The sequence below is a fragment of the Micropterus dolomieu genome, linkage group LG08 (genome assembly GCF_021292245.1).
Source record: "Micropterus dolomieu isolate WLL.071019.BEF.003 ecotype Adirondacks linkage group LG08, ASM2129224v1, whole genome shotgun sequence".
NCBI lineage: Eukaryota > Metazoa > Chordata > Actinopteri > Centrarchiformes > Centrarchidae > Micropterus > Micropterus dolomieu.
This window is the reverse complement of record NC_060157.1, coordinates 16179200-16195585: the sequence shown is the minus strand read 5'-3', so window position 1 is coordinate 16195585 and position 16386 is coordinate 16179200. Positions and strand designations below refer to the sequence as shown.

The 16386-nt window shown below is 45.0% G+C and overlaps 1 protein-coding gene across 1 annotated transcript in view; it reads left to right on the top strand.

Annotated features, from left to right (window-relative positions):
• The window catches only part of cacna2d3a (calcium channel, voltage-dependent, alpha 2/delta subunit 3a), a 125553-nt gene that overhangs the window by 48736 nt on the left and 60431 nt on the right, over positions 1-16386 (top strand). The window contains exons 5-8 of the mRNA XM_046055582.1: positions 3313-3475; positions 7365-7496; positions 8632-8843; positions 9863-9937. Coding sequence (XP_045911538.1) covers positions 3313-3475; positions 7365-7496; positions 8632-8843; positions 9863-9937 — 582 coding nt within the window. The remainder of the gene's footprint in view (positions 1-3312; positions 3476-7364; positions 7497-8631; positions 8844-9862; positions 9938-16386) is intronic.

Genomic DNA, 16386 nt, shown 5'->3' with positions numbered 1-16386 from the left:
ATAGGACACGTAAGCAATTCTCTGCAGCGAGAAACTGTGCCAGAGTTTACTACTGCCTGAAGGATGTCATTCCTGCAACCTCACCATTTTATTTCATGGAACACTCCCTTGTGTCAGTGGCAATTGTTTTTTAATCAAATGGTACTTTAGACAAGATCTAGGAATCCTCAACAGGCTTGTTTTATCTAACAAGAATATTACCAAAAAGATGCATAAGATATTAAGCCCAGTGAAACAAAGCTGTGAAAACAGCACTGGCATATTTACCCCTGTGACGTTGATATGGCAAACAAGCCTATTTACACTTTCAGCTGATACAGAGCAACATTAGCATCCATTTGGAGTCGTGTATCTGGATAATATACCTCAAACACTCACCCTCCTTTTATTTCAGTTTTTGGAAAATAACAAAAAAATGAGACGATATAATGCTCTGCAATGCTGAGGACCACCACTTTTCACATGCAAGTGGTCATTGTTGATATAGAGAGATTGATTGTAGGTGCTTTAAAGTAACAAAATATGTCACCTATGAAGCTAATACAGCTGTTTGATACATTTTGTATCATAGTGTATAATATCCTGTCTTTTCATTCTATTCTAATCTCATTCTATCATTTTGTATTATATCCTATCATATTATATTTTATCGTCCTGTCCTGTCCTGTCTTTTGCCTATTATCTGTCTTTTGTCCTGTCAACTCCTCTCTCTTCTTGCTCTCATGTGTTTAATTTTTCCTCTCATTTCTTCCTCTCCTCGTCTTCACTTTTATATGGTGTAACTAAAGATAGTTCAGCTATGGACGTCTTACATGTTTGTAAACTCTAATTTGTTGCTTTTTTTGTTTGTTACTATCCAGCCTGCTTGATTTCATACTAAATACTATTATTGTGAGGCACTTTTGTTTTGGAAAAAGCTACAGGGATGTCCCGGTATCAACAATTGGGATTGGAGATATCGAGGCATTTAGGTATTAACTGATCAGGATCGGATTTAGTGAGCACAAACCTAAGCCTGATTGTTTGTTTTGCTTTAGCTGTCACACAAATAAAGTAGAAATACTGGAGAGAGTTTGAAATTTTCCTCTCACTTTCTTGGTTATTTTTTCTTTCTATCTTTAAAAGCACAAGGTTGAATTGGTTCCCTAAAGCAACACAGCAAAACAAACCAAAAAGTCCTTGTCAAAGTGGACTGATTTGAATTCTGATCGCCCTGTTGCACTGAAGAAATAGGTGCCATAAAAATGGTTGGTATCCCAAACTTCATAAAGGTCAATGTAGACCAGATTTTCACAATTGGTGGGTCAAGACCCAAAAGTGAGTTGCATACTAATGTCTTGTATTGACAAAGCTAAATGCTGACATTGGTGAAATTGGTGTCCTACACTGGAGCTCTATGAAAGGTTTCCATGTGTTTGTCTGTTGAATCTCACAATGGCTCTGTACCCTTTGGCCTTCCCAGCCTGCTCGTTTTTAAAAATGTGTTTTATTTTATATTGCTACTCCTCACACAAAAAAGCTAAGAGGTTGTTCTTTTGAAAACATATTTTAGGTCTGCATGCACAGGGGTAGAGAAAGAGAAGAGGGTAAATATAGGCAGACACTGTGCTCCCTCACCTTGAAATGGCAGCATTCCCCTTGATAAAAGGCTAATAAACCTAATCAGGCCTGATTAATTACACCGATAGGCACTGCGTTTGCCAGCCTAATTGATGGCTTTATCTGTGTTTTGCACTGGGCTGAGGGGATGATGGTGTTTCTCAGGAGGAGCTGGAAATATTTAGCCCAAATGAAGGTTACTGCTGTTACAATGGAGAAGGTAGGGTGGTGGGGTGAGCGTTTCTCGGGGCATATAGAGGAAAGAGTCCACCAAATGAGTGGTAGGACAGTAAATTTTGGCTGAGGTCTCTAGGCTTGTGTCAGGATTTGGTGATGAATAGATAAGGTATGATGACTTTTAAACGTCTGCTCTATGCTGTTTTCTCTGCACCAATTCTCCCTTTACTTGGACCTGCAATCTTGTCATGTCTCTAAAAATGAATGTTCAGAGAGTGTCTGCCCCCCTCTGAATGATAACACATGTACTGAGGCTTTGAATTGTACTCTTGAGAATGGCATTTCATTCTCCTCAGAGGCCTTTTTCAAAACCTATTCTCTTGGTCATTACAAGAGAAATCAATATGGCCTCATGCGATCGCCACCATTCACCTTGTCAAGGGATTGAACCACTGCTACTCCCTAGCTATTGACAGTAAAATATTATTTTATTTAAATATAGAATAAAGGTTGTTCTCCATCAGCCAATGACAGCATTTGTTATCGTACCCACATATCACCCACATAACTGAAATTAAGTTTGTTGATAATAATTGTGTATATATTATCAGTTTAAAGCACATTTCAGTGTGGTGAATTGAGCCCTTGTATTCAGATTTCATCAAAGTAAAATTTGTTTTAAATGAGAAAAGAATACTTCTAGATAAGTTGAAAATGCTTCAAAAAAAGACTTCACTTGTGATTTTTGGTACACACAGTTTTTATAGGCCAGGTTAGTAGAAATGAGTCACTGCACCTGTGCTTCCGCAATAGTGCACTGTGACCACAACAGGAGCCTGTCTTTTCAAGACTAAATTCCAGATAGATAATAAAGATATACGACACCTTAAAAAGTCACCATTAGTTCACTGGTCTCAGCTTGAATTTTCATAATTCAATGTATAGTTTTTTCTGCCTCTGTACGTGTAGTTTGTTTACATGAAAACATACAAAATATGCATGCCTTTGGGTTTAAATTCTAAAATGTCAACTTTTCTTTTCACTTGCTTGAGTGTCTTTATCTCTTTGTTGTCATGGATTCTGTATTGGCTATAGCCTTCGCAGGCTGTGTCTCTCTCAGACTTCAGAGCTTTTGGGATGCAGGGAGCCATGTGCTCTATATTTATCTAACACTATGATTTATTAATAGTCTCCCCAGTATGCGCAGTACTAAAAATACAGTGGAGGCAGAACACCACATACACCATCTCGCTTGGAAGGGAGTGTTCAATCTGACGAGAGATTTGTAAACTCAGCAACTTTCCACTGAAACAACATGCACATCTGGGATGATATAAGGATTCAGGTTACCTCAGTACGCAAGCTACTGTCTGACTCAGCACTTAAGTGATCTCCATCATTCTATACAGAGATAACACTATTCAGCATACATGATTCTGAATAAAAGATTCAGAAAACTCATTTAATTGTGTATAAAATCTCATAACTGTCTCTCTTTCTGTCTCATTCTCTTCATCTATGTCTTCTTATCCCCAGTATGAATACTTTAATGCAGTGTTGATCAATGAGGTTGATGACGAGGGGAACAGCGTGGAGCTGGGAGGAGAATTTATCCTGCAACCCAATGACCACTTTAACAACCTGTCAGTCAACCTCAGTCTCAGCGTGGTCCAGGTGCCCACCAACATGTACAACAAAGGTATGTAATAATAAATGTACAAAGGCACCTCCAATAATAGTTTCAAAAATGCAAGTGTGAGGAAATTTGACTATCTGATCACTATAAAAAGATCACGTACACCTTAGCCTCTTAGGAACTGATTTTCTTGCTGAATTGTATGATAATTTGGACAGTTGAAACCCTAATCTAAAAATGAACAGCAATCAGTATGACAGCCACTTTGTGTGCTGGTGGACATGGATGTAGGCCTGTGTCTGAAGGAGGATTTGAGTTTATTAACTGTAACTCTTTGGATCATCCCTACCACACACTGACTTAATTAGTTAAATAAACAGACATTCTGCTAATTTACCATCCACTCAAGTCCAACCAATGAAGTCATGGCCTTGTACAATGCTCAGTGGACAGAGTGAATGTCATGTCGGCTTAACCCAGCTACCAGAGGCAAAGAAATTATATGGAGAGAGAGAGGAAAAGAAGGAGAAAGTAAATGAGAAAGAAAGTAGGTTAAGTCAGACTGATGGAAGGTCTGAGCAACAGATTAATTACAGTCAGGTGGAAAAAAGAGAAAAGGCCAGGGAGAGTGGCAGGAGGAGAGAGAATGAAATGCGAAGCAATTGAATGAAAGAGCTAGGAGTGAGGCTGGCAGACCGATACAGGGAGAGGAAGAGTAATTTTGATTTGATTCACAGGCAAATGAGTAGAATTATAGACGCAGACACACACACACACACACACACAAAGCTTTAAGAGTTTCAGATCTGCAGGCTTTGTTCACTAGTAGTGATAACCTGGATGTAGTGGCTGTGGCTGCAGGGAGCTCGTTTGTGAGCAAAGTATTACAGTTCTGAAAAGGAGAATGAGGCTTGGCTTGGGGGAAGGAAACTGTTTGTGAACGATTCTTTAAGGAGGTCATATTATGCTAATTTTCAGGCTCACAATTTTATGTAGGAGTTGTACCAGAACAGATTTACATGGTTTCATTTTCAAAAAACACAATATTTTTTGTCATACTGCACATTGCTGCAGCTCCGCTTTTCCCCCTGTGTGTTGAACGCTTCATTTTTAGCTACAGAGTGAGTACTTGTATAAAATCTTTGTTGGGAGTTGCACATGCACAGTTCCTAGGTAAGGACTACTACTATTCAATCAGAAGCAGAGTAGAGCGAGTCCTGAAAAGCGGTTAACACGGCTTCAGTTCAGCTGTAAATGTTCCCGGACCATCTTAGCAACCTATACTGGAGCAAGAGTTTCAGAGTGGTGAGTGGTTTTATTAATTTGTAACAAATTTATCTTTCATCCATAACATTTTAACTGTGCACTGTGTCTACATCACAGCAACTTTGTGTCATTTGACTGCCTGGAGGATAGCTAGCTTTTGGAAGGAAGAGGAGAGGCAGCAGTGTCACTGCTGAACCTGTTTTTTATGCTGCTAAAAAGCCATGCCCTGTACACTTCATAAATGGTTTGCTGGCAGCTATGATGAATTAGAGGTTAAGTCCATAATAGCAATGAGCTGCATGCCCCCGGAGATTAATCGCAGGAGGAACACACCATGTCAAACATCTATCTTCCAAACTCACAACCAAAACACAACCTCACACCATCATACTTTATGAGGCTACATGACGGAACATGTACAATAGATGCATTGAAGCCATGCACACATTTACAGCAGGTCGATACACTCTAATGTCCCTACACTTCCCTTTATGCTCTCTGAGATGGAGTGTTCACATTCACATGAGCACTCATACACACATACACTCGTTGCCTCTCACTCCTCTCCTGTTCCTACTCATGCTTCCTCACTCCTCTCATTAAAATCCCTCCTCCCTAATCATCATAAGTAACCTAATGAAGTGAAGTTGATTTCAGCTCAGATCGCTCTGACTGGTGCAGTGGGAAACCTACACAGTTCGACTTTTTAATCTGGGAACACGTGCATGTCTGAATATATGGAATCATGGGAGCTCCTTTGATCAGATTGAATTAAAGAGTGCATTAGTTGAGATGAATTTAAATGACAGCTTAGGGAGAAAGTAGAGCCCGTACTCTCTGCCTCATCATGGCGAGCTCAGATTGTAATAGACACTCAAACTGCACCAGAAGTGACTGTATTGTTGTGTAAATGGGGCCTGGATCAAATCCATTCTCCACTCCACTCCACTCCATAGAGGTGGATGGGTGTTTACTATCAAGGGAGGGCTTTAGTGAGCTAGCTTCCAGAAGACTAATTCAATCATGGCTTATTGGCATGACTGTTGACAGCAGAACAATGCTGCCAGCATAGGAGATGATGGGAAATCTGTTATATGCTTTTCTTTCTCTCTGTCCATTAGGTACTTGTCTGTCTGACTCTCTCCCAGTAATTTTCTGACTGCCTTTCTGTCTGCCTTCCTGACTCTCTATTTTTTTTAAATCTCTCTCTAAAGGCTTTTGTGTATGTGTCTTTCGGTGTGATTGTGTCTGTCTGCACTTCATCCTTTTCTGCTTCTATCTTCCCCAGCCTGGTTCTGAACCAATCAAAACTGTGGAAGAAAGCAGCTGTAATAAGCTTGGCTGTCTGGTCGCTAACCAGTTACATTCATGACTCTCTCAGCCTTTAAATTGAAAAGAAGCTTCAATGATTGGATATGCCCCGCCATATAATCACAGTCAGTTTGGATAAAATTATAAGCAAAAGCTATAGCAAATATTGTCTAGATGCACATGCTTGCAGAGGCACATACAGTCTGTTACACATGGGCACATGTTTATACTGCCCTACAAAGGCACAGAGCAGTAACTGCAGAAACAGTGAAACTGTTTAAAATATACAAAGTTTACAATGCTTAATTTCATATCTTTTTAGGCTGATTATTTTACCCACAAAATAATTACAATAGAACTTGCATGGTACTTTTAATAATCTTTACTAAACATCTACAAGCAATTATTTTTAACTAGTTTATTTAAGAAAATAAACTTTATTGTGGTAATGTTGCTTGTAATGTAATAGTAGTATTTCTGTTTTGCTAGGTGTCTGTCTACTATATTATATTTATATTGAAATCAATATAATAAATGAACTTTTTTAATATAATGCATTTAACATTGTGATTTAAAGGTAGCTTAACGTTAAATACACCAAATTGTGTGTGTTCTACTGGAGTCAAAAGCTGAGATGGCAGCTACTGAGATCTGCCAAGCAAGTTGGCTTTAGCAGGAGTTATGTGTTTTTTTATGTTCTCCATCATGATTGGATGTAGCTGCTGCCTCGTTACGTTGTATGCAATAACAAAGTGAAAAATCAACAGAGAAATGTACTTTTAGTTCAGTCTAGCCATCATAGAGCCTCGATGTTCCTCATCTGCTTTAGCTGTCTAATTGAATGGCTATCTGTGGCAGAGAGTGCTTTAAGTATAACAATGGGCACCAGGATATTATTTACTACTAAGCCACAGTGCATTTGCTGAAGCCGCAATGCGGAAACTACACAGCTAGAGTTTTCACAGAAATTATTATTCTATGGAATCACATTTTTATATAGTAAAACAGTCTTTACAAAGTCAGCTTAGGTTAGGTTAACTAAATTTTGATCAAATTTGTAGTTACTACGTTTTGCCTTTATAGGGCAGAACGGTCAACTGTCTCTCATATTCCCATTCTCTTTTATCTCCAATTCTTTTTCTCTACTTTCATCTATTTCTGCTTACACATCCACAGTCTCTCTTTGTAATGAAGAGGTCCTGATAGTGAACTGTGGAGGTGCAGTGTACAATATGAGTGATTGAGCAGGCACTAGAGAATGCCAGTTCCAACCTCCTGGACAATAAAACAATGATAACCATTTCACTTAAATTGTGTTTTTCTTTCCTCTCCATGCTTGTCTTTGTCTCTCCTCCTTTTTCTCTTCAATCCTTAGACTCTGCAATTGTCAATGGAGTATACTGGTCTGAGGCCTTGAATAAAGTGTTTGTGGATAACTTTGAGAGAGACCCATCGCTCATATGGCAGTACTTTGGCAGTGCCAAAGGCTTTTTCAGGCAGTACCCAGGTAAGTGTGTGTTTGTTTGTGAGGGTGGATGTGTGTCAGGTAAAAGCCGTGTGTGTGTGTGTGTGTGTGTGTGTGTGTGTGTGTGTGTGTGTGTGTGTGTGTGTGTGTGTGTGTGTGTGTGTGTGTTTGTAATTAAGTCGCTGTCTTCCCAAAGCCGAACAAGGGGTGTGTAGGCATCTTCAGTGACAGCTAGAGACTGGAGGCTAGCAGGGTGAAAGATAGGAGGGGGGGAGTAGATAGAAGAAGAGAGAGGGGGGTAAAGAGAGACAAGGGAGAGAGTTTGTAGAGATTAGATAGCGGGTGAAGAAGATGGATAAAATGAACATTTTCAGGTGAAGTGGAATGAATAAGAATAGAAACAGCATAATTAAGTAAAGTAGTCTATTGAATGAAATGGGTGAATACTATTATGGGAATATCAATGGAATGGCTTCTTCTCTTTCTTAATTTTTTTTTTTCATCTTTTAACCTCTTGAACCTGCATATGAGTGTTTCTAATTATGCCTTTTAATTTCACACTCAAGTCTACATCTGACATACATATTGTGTGCAGCTCTATCAAAGTTTTTGTGACATGGAGGCCTCCAATGTCACTGCTGCATGAAAACTCTAAATTCATTCAAATTCTTTTCCTTAAAGTTCACCAAAATTAGAATGAAATGGTCCCTTTGAAAACAGTGTGTTATCAGGATTATTCTGTGAAATCTGGACATGGGAACAGTTTCTAGAAAGGGATGTTGCTATCAGTGTAATTTCAAGGCACTGAGCACTACATTCACCTCCAATGAGGTGGCAGCAGAAATCTCAAGTCTATCTGCATGGCCAGATACCACTAGAAGTAAGTGAGAAAATATGTGTTTTTGTAATGTGGGGGTGTACTGCATCTCAACTTGCATAGTGTAGGTGCAGGTAGTTTTAAAAGGCAGATGATGGATGTTTTGGAAAAAATCTGTTGTGACAGAAAAGGCAGTGTGCTTTGGCAGAAAGCCATTAGGGCTCAAAGAACAGATTTCCTGGCCACATTTTTTCTGTTTCAGGCGTCATAATAGTTTGTTTTCCTTTTGTACAAATTACTCTCTAGCATGATTGCATTCATTGTTTATCTGACTTGTGATGCTGACTCTGTCTCTTTAAGGGATCAAGTGGAAACCAGATGAACACGGGGTCATAGCGTTTGACTGTCGTAACCGGAAGTGGTACATCCAGGCTGCCACCTCTCCAAAGGATGTGGTCATCCTGGTGGATGTAAGTGGCAGCATGAAAGGCCTCAGGCTCACCATCGCCAGGCAGACTGTCTCCTCCATTCTGGACACTCTTGGAGACGATGACTTTTTTAACATCATCGCTGTAAGTCCACGCAGATGTGCACACAGCTGTTAGGGAGGTACATAAACCTCTATGTATTGTAGACACACACACACACACACACACACACACATACACATACACACAAACAAATGCACAGGCCCACATCCTCTACTCCTCAGATCAGAGGAAACACTGGAACGAATCAGCTTTCTCTCCTGTCACGCTCACAACCAATTAGCAGTCTGCTGAATGAAGATTTGAATTGCAAAAAGGACAGTTGTGATTGGATCCTGCCTCAGGCACCCAAACCATTGTTATCGCATCTCAGTCTGATGAAACTCCATGAGTATGTGCGTGTGTGTGCATGACCATGCACTTGCACATGTGTGTGTCTGATGCTATTTTTCATCAAAATGTAGCTAGTCACTTTGCCAGCCTCCATTCTCTTTCTCTACAGAACAAAGTCTTCATTATCATTTGATATCCTAATCATGTTATTTTGAAAATTATTCTTTTGAAAAATAAAGAAAAAGAGGATTTAGGCAATCAGGAAGAAACATACTGTTTCCCCCAAACACTCTTTAAAGGGATATGTCTTTCTTCTTTGTATTTGTGCTACTTTTACTGTGTTACTTTCTATAGACATGAAGGAAGTTCTCCCAAAGAAGACATGCAGTTGTGTAAAAGTTGTTATGAATTTTATCTAAAGCATCTGCAGTCAGAGAAAAAGTCAATATCATGAGAGTTTTGTGCATATGCATCTGTGGTTTATGTCTTTTATTTCATGCAAAATTGCTGGCTTTGGAGGAACACACATTCTCTTTTCTGGACTTTGAAGTGTAATTCTATAATATGCATTAAACAGTGAGTATTATCACAGAATTGCAGGCACTGGATACATTGTGTGCAGAGTGTGTGTGTGTGTGTGTGCTTTTCATCAAGATGAGGGAAGTTTCTAGCATCTTTACACTTAGATTAAACATTTCTATACAGTATATACAGCACAATTAAAGTGATTGAAAATGATTATGTTAATTGCTCCTTTTGTATTCTTTCAGTACAATGAGGAATTGCATTACGTGGAGCCCTGCCTAAATGGAACTCTGGTACAAGCAGATGTCACCAACAAAGATGTGAGTCTTTCCTTGTCCTGATACAGTCAATTAGAAATAACTGACGACTTTTTGACGCTCTGGCCAAGTTTAAGGTTAGACGAAGAAAATATAAAAAGAATGCATTTGCAGGTGATTCACGACAGTAAAAAGTAATTTGAGCTTCAGAGTGATACAAGTTGAGTGAAGTTCCTGTAAGAAGGCATCTCAATTTAAAAACGCACAAATTTTTAAATTTCGTTTACCAAGGTCTTAAAGGGACTATATATAAGTTTTTCAATGAAATTAATCAAATTTTCGTTGCCTTATTGTCAATGGGCTCAAAACTCACTTAGAAATGAAGCACATGCCTGTTTTCTCCGTTGCTTGCATCAGCCACTATTCTGCTTTGAATGTGAGGTCTCCGGGTTGGATTCAGCCCTGTGCGCGCTCCCGAGCCTCTCTCGTACTACAGCGACAACACGGCAGCTAATGACATGCAGTCCACAAACACTTTAAAACAACCGGCTCACAGCAAAACACAGGCTCCATGTAAGGATACAAAACAACAATAAAGGTTTATGTGCAGACCAAACAGGTTCAGATGATGTCGAGTAAGAACAAAGTGAGCATTAGTAAAGCTGGAGAAACACAGAGAAAGTCACGTTAGCTCGCCGGCTAAAGCCGAGCAGTTGCTAATGTTATCCGGTGCAAAGTTATATAATGTTAGCTTTCTATATTACTTCACCAACTAATGCGATCCGTGTTACTATCCTGTGTGTCACTGTTGATTTAGCCTGCAGAGAGGATGTAACGGTAAAAAAGAAAAGGGGAGCAATTTGTTTACTAACGTTAGCCTATAGTGATGCGGCCAGGAGCCGCATGTTTTTGTGGTTTTTATATACAGTCTATGGGTTTTACCAATAACGTTACTCAGGTACACAGCTTCTCTCAGTCGCTGTAACTAACGTGACTCACATAACATAAAACACTGCAACAAAACGACCACAACAACCCAAAGGAAGAGCCATCCACTATCACTAGTTACAGTAAAGTTACTTACTGCGGTCTAACTGTTATAAAGTGTCACACAATGGCATTATAATATTCAGTCCAGCTCACTAACCGTTTCATTATCATCCAATACATGTAGCTGTGCTGACATTGCTGAGCCTCTGGAGACAGATTCACAGATAGTAAAGATAGTTCTATCTCACACAGGCTCCGCCCTCTACAGGACTCTATTGGTACTACCTCTCCTCCTATCACACGCACGTACTCGCCCACTGAAATTTTGCATACTGTAAGTAGCCGACCAATTGGACGTCGCTACTATACGTGCGTACCTTATAAATAGCGGTGTCCTCACTGCTCAGCATCCTTTTTTCTTCAGACAGACGGCGAACCGCCCACTGACCTTGATGGAGTCGCCGCTCCTTGAAGCTCGCCTTTGCCCGTCGTGCCCCGGTCTGATCACCGGGGTAGACACTCATCGCTTCTGTTTGAATGCCTCGGCAGGGACCACCCCAGAGATGCTTGTGACAATGGTGTGAATGTACCAAATGTTTTGAAAACAACCTACATTCCTCAAAGAGCTAATTCCTCCCCACCAACCCCTTCCCAGCAAAGTGTTGTGCTGAACACGCCAATTCAACACGGCGCATTCACCGACGCTAAGCTAACGGCTTTCCCCGTGGCCCACACTGCTCTCTCTCCCGGCTAAGGCCTAACGAGACGGTGGTGCGGCCTGGGCATCCACAATGCTCGCTACGCCGCCTGAGCTGCAACACACTCACATGTCAGCCGAGAAACGAGCCGCTCTTGCTGTAGAAGTGGCACAATGCAGCTATCTGATCCTAGCCGGCACAATGCAGCTATCTGATCCAAGTGTGTATGTCTGTGCCACACAGACATACACGCTACGCTGCCGACAACTGCTCCAACGAGAGGTCGCAGCGCATCACGGAGTAACCGTGGTAGCAGCAGCCTAGCCCGCTATTGTCGGAGAGATGATGCCACTAGCCACGCCTCTCCCATCATAGCGAGGCAGAGAGGATCGCTCGTTGCCTCTGCGAGTGGCTCGCTGCGCCATTTGGCTGCAGAGGGGACACTATCTCTCCCACAGTGGCCAACAGCTGTGGAGAGGAGAGCTCCCCGGCTCGTCACTGCTCCTCACAACAGTTCTGCCGATAGTGAACACGTCACCGTAGACGCCAACACCGTAGACAACAACACTTTTGCAGGCAATGACGTCAACGGAGTGACCGGCCGGTTTGGCCCTTTCGATTGCGGCCCCCCTTGGGCCAAACTCCCATTTATGGAGGGTTTGGTGGCTGTGAGGGCCGAGGAAGCTTTCCAGCGTTTCATCCACAACGCTCCTCAGCTAACAGCGCGTCCCCTGACTCATTTCCACACGGAATGGAGACGCTGCTGCAAGCCAACAGACTGGATGGATGGCACATTGAGGCGGGGTTACTCCCTACAATTTTGCCATATCCCACCATCTTTCCAGGGCATCAAGGAAGTCAACCTGTCCTCTCAGGAGGAGGTGGACTTCCTGGCCACAGAGATTCAACAGCTCCTTCAGAAACAGGCTATCTCTGTCGTTCCAACCCATGACATGTACAAGGGTCTTTACTCCACGTACTTCCTGGTCCCCAAGAAGACTGGAGGCTTCAGACCCATCCTGGATCACCGTTACCTGAACCAGCATATTGCACGGAAACCGTTCCGCATGCTGACACTCAGGAAACTGCTAGAGCTAGTGCAGCCCGGCGATTGGTTGACGACCATAGACCTGAAAGATGCCTACTTTCATGACAAGGTGGCCCGGAAACACAGGAAGTTTCTGCGTTTTGCCTTCCAGGGGGTGGCGTACGAATACACCAGACTCCCCTTTGGCTACTCACTGGCAACACGCACATTCAGCAAGTGCGTAGACGCCGCACTGCTACCATTGCGCGATCAGGTCATGAGGGTCTTTTTCTACTTAGACGACCTCATTGACCTCATCCACAGCTCTGTTGATGTTAGCAGAGGACCTATGGACGTGGGCTGCAGCACACTTGCTGTCTCTGAAGGCCCTTCACGTCCCAGGCTCGGAGAACAGGTGGGCCGACCTCATGTCGAGGGGCGGTCCCCCCACAGAGCGAGTGGAGACTGCACCCCGATATAATACAGCAGATCTGGTCTCGCTTCGGGACGGCGCAGGTGGACCTGTTTGCCAGACGGCATAACACCCACTACCCACTTTGGTTCTCGATCCTACCACAGGACAGCCCGCCTTTGGGCGCCACGGCCAAAAGGGCTGCTGTATGCTTTCCCCCCACTCCATCTCATCCCCCCCCTGCTGGAGAGGGTGAGACAGGAAGGGTTGTCAGTCTTCCTGGTAGCCCTCAGCCGCAGATCAGCGGGGTGGTACGCAGAGGTGACGCAGCTGGCAGTGACGGAGCCCTGGCCTGTGCTTCAGGTCTGGGGGGCTCTGTCATAGGAGTCAGGCACCATAGGCACGCTGCCGGTGCTCGGCCAACCTCTCCAGGTTTGGCTCCTGAAAGGGAGAGGTTGAGACAGGCTGGGCTGTCCGCAGTGGTGGTACATACCATCCAGGCAGCAAGGGCAGGCTCCACCACTTCCTGCTACAAAGCTAAGTGGCTGGGCTTTCAGCGCTGGTGCATTGAGAAGGAAATGGATCCCATAACCTGCTCAGTGGGATCCATCCTTTCCTTCTTGCAGGGCCTAATGGAGAAGGGACTGTCACACTCAACCATTAAGGTGTATGCGGCAGCTATCTCATCTTGTCATGAGGGGTTTGGAGACAGACCTGTCTTCACCCACCCCCTCGTGAAGCGTTTTCTGCAGGGTGTGAGGAGACAACGACCGGTGCTTCGTGTCTCCGCACCCCAGTGGGACCTGCCACTGGTACTAAAGGCTCTGAGGTCAAACCCCTACGAGCCCCTGGAACAGTCCTCCTTGAAGATGCTATCTCAAGACAGCCTTGTTACTGGCTCTCACCTCTGCCAAGAGGGTGAGTGAGCTGTGCGCCCTGTCGGTTCATCCCAGCTGCATGCTGCTTCGTGGTGACCACAGTGCAGCAGTGTTAAGACCGAACCCCTCCTTTGTTCCTAAGAACATAAGAAGCTCGTTCAGGTCGAGGACCATACATTTGGATGCCTTCCACTAGGGAGGCGAGGCTGCATCTGCTGTGTCCTGTGCGTGCCCTAACATTATATGAAGCGCACAGCCCCCATTCGACGCACTGATCAACTGCTTGTTTGCTTTGGTGACGGTGCGATCGGTAAAGCTCTATCCAAGAAGCGAATAGCCGGATGGCTTTGTGACTGTATCTCACAGGCCTATGTGCAGGCGGGAAAAGACCCACCCTCGGTGGTCCGGGCTCAATCCACACGGGGTGTGGCTGTGTCAACGGCCCTCTTCAACGGGGTGAGCGTCGAGGAGATTTGCACAACGGCATCGTGGTCTTCACCATGTCCATTTGTGCGTTTTTACCTCTTGGATGTGTCGGGCTCCTTCTCAGGATCTGTGCTTGCAGGTGCGACTCAGGATCTGTAAAGAAGGAGACTGGTGTCTACCATAGACTACCGGTTGTCGCAGAAAACATTTTTACGCTGACTGTGATGTCCCTGTAAGGGGTCAGGACAGTTCAGGTGTTGGATCTGGCTGGATCAGATCCCTCTTGGTCATGCCAAACCCCTAGCGGTCTAGTGACGTTTCTGAGGGGTGGCCCACTGCCCCATCGCTTAGGATAGAGGCATCTTAGGGCCTGTGGCTGGTGACCTGTGGCCAATCGTGTCGGTGAGGTGAGCTGTGGCTTGTCGCGGCTGGGCGGACAGTCATCGGGCTCCACCCACTGTACCCATAGAGTCCAGTAGAGGGCGGAGCCTGTGTGAGATAGAATGAAGGTTACGAAATGGTAACCCTAGTTCTATTAGCACAGGCGGAGCCCTCTACGATGGAGCCCTGCTGCTCCACTGCCGTCTGCTGAAGGCTTGGTTGGATGCTGAGCAGTGAGGACACCGCTATTTATACGGTACGCACGTACAGTAGCGATGTCCAATTGGTCGGCTACTTCAGTGGGCGAGTACGTGCGTGTGATAGGAGGAGAGGTAGTACCAATAGAGTCCAGTAGAGGGCTCCGCCTGTGCTAATAGAACTAGGGTTACCATATCATAACCTTCGTTACTGAAAAGCAGCAGACGAGCTAATGATGTAGCACGTTGGCTAAATGCAGTAAATGTAACGTTACGTTACCGTGATCATGTCATCGTCATATCTGGATGACCTGCTGGCGCCGCACCGGGACGAAGCGGTGGTGCAGACGGCCCAGCTAGTCGCACACCTGTCTTACCTGGGCTTCACGGTGAACTGGAACCCCTCTCCCCTCCCAGAGACTCACCTACCTTGCCGTGGTACTGGACTCCTCTCTCCGGAGAGTGTGGCTCTCTCAGGAGAGGGTGGATGCTCTTGTGGAGCTGCTCTGCCGTGTTGTCCCTTGAGCGGCGGTGGCAGCTCTGTTGGTCATGAGGCTTCTGGGCCTCAAAAGCTCCTCACGGTGTGGAAGGTGATGGACGTGCTGGTCCTCACCGACTACAGGGCTGCAGCGGCCTACATAAACCGCCAGGGCGGGGTGCGCTCAGCACAGCTGTTGGGTCTGGCCAGGCGGCTGCCCCTGTGGGCGCACACACACCTGCTCTCCGTCAGAGCAGAATACATCCCTGGCGAGGGGCCCTCGCCCAGATGAGTGGCGCCTCCATCCAGATCTGGTGACCAGATCTGCAGTTTTCAACCTTGGCAGTGACTCTGGTTGCCCCAGAGCGCACCAGCGTGTCCTGGTTTCCCTGTCTCCAGTGGTTGCTGGCGGGGCAGCCGTGCAAACTCCCCTGGAGGGGGGACGCTCTCTCTCAGGCAGGGGGTGCGATCAGGAGTTACCCGCTCCTCGGCCAACCTCTCTGGGTCTGGCCGCTGAGAGGCGACACCTGGAGGGCTTAGGTCTCTCCCGGGAGGTGGTTCACACCATCCAGGGGTCGAGGGCCGCCTCCACTCAGTCCTCTTACTCCTCTAAGTGGTCAGCTTTCGCCTGTCTGCTGCCGGCGGTGCTTTCGTTCCTCCAGTTGCTCATGGACAGGGGGCTGGCGTTCAGTACGGTTAAAACCTACACTGCCGCCATTTCGTCCTGTCACGAGGGCTTCGGGGACAGGACTGTGTTCTCCTACCCCCTGGTGAAGCATTTCCTTAGGGGGGTGCGGAGGCGCAGGCCGGTCACTCGGCCTGTTGCCCCACAGTGGGATTTGGTGCTGGTTTTACGCGCCTTAACCCAAGCCCCGTTTGAGCCTTTGGAGAAAGCGGACCTGAGATTCCTTTCGGCTAAGGTCACCTTACTCCTGGCTCTGACATCGGCCAAGAGGGTCAGCAATCTGGCTGCCCTCTCTGTGGCTCTGTCGTGTCTCAAGATTCAGGGTGACGGCAGCTTGACT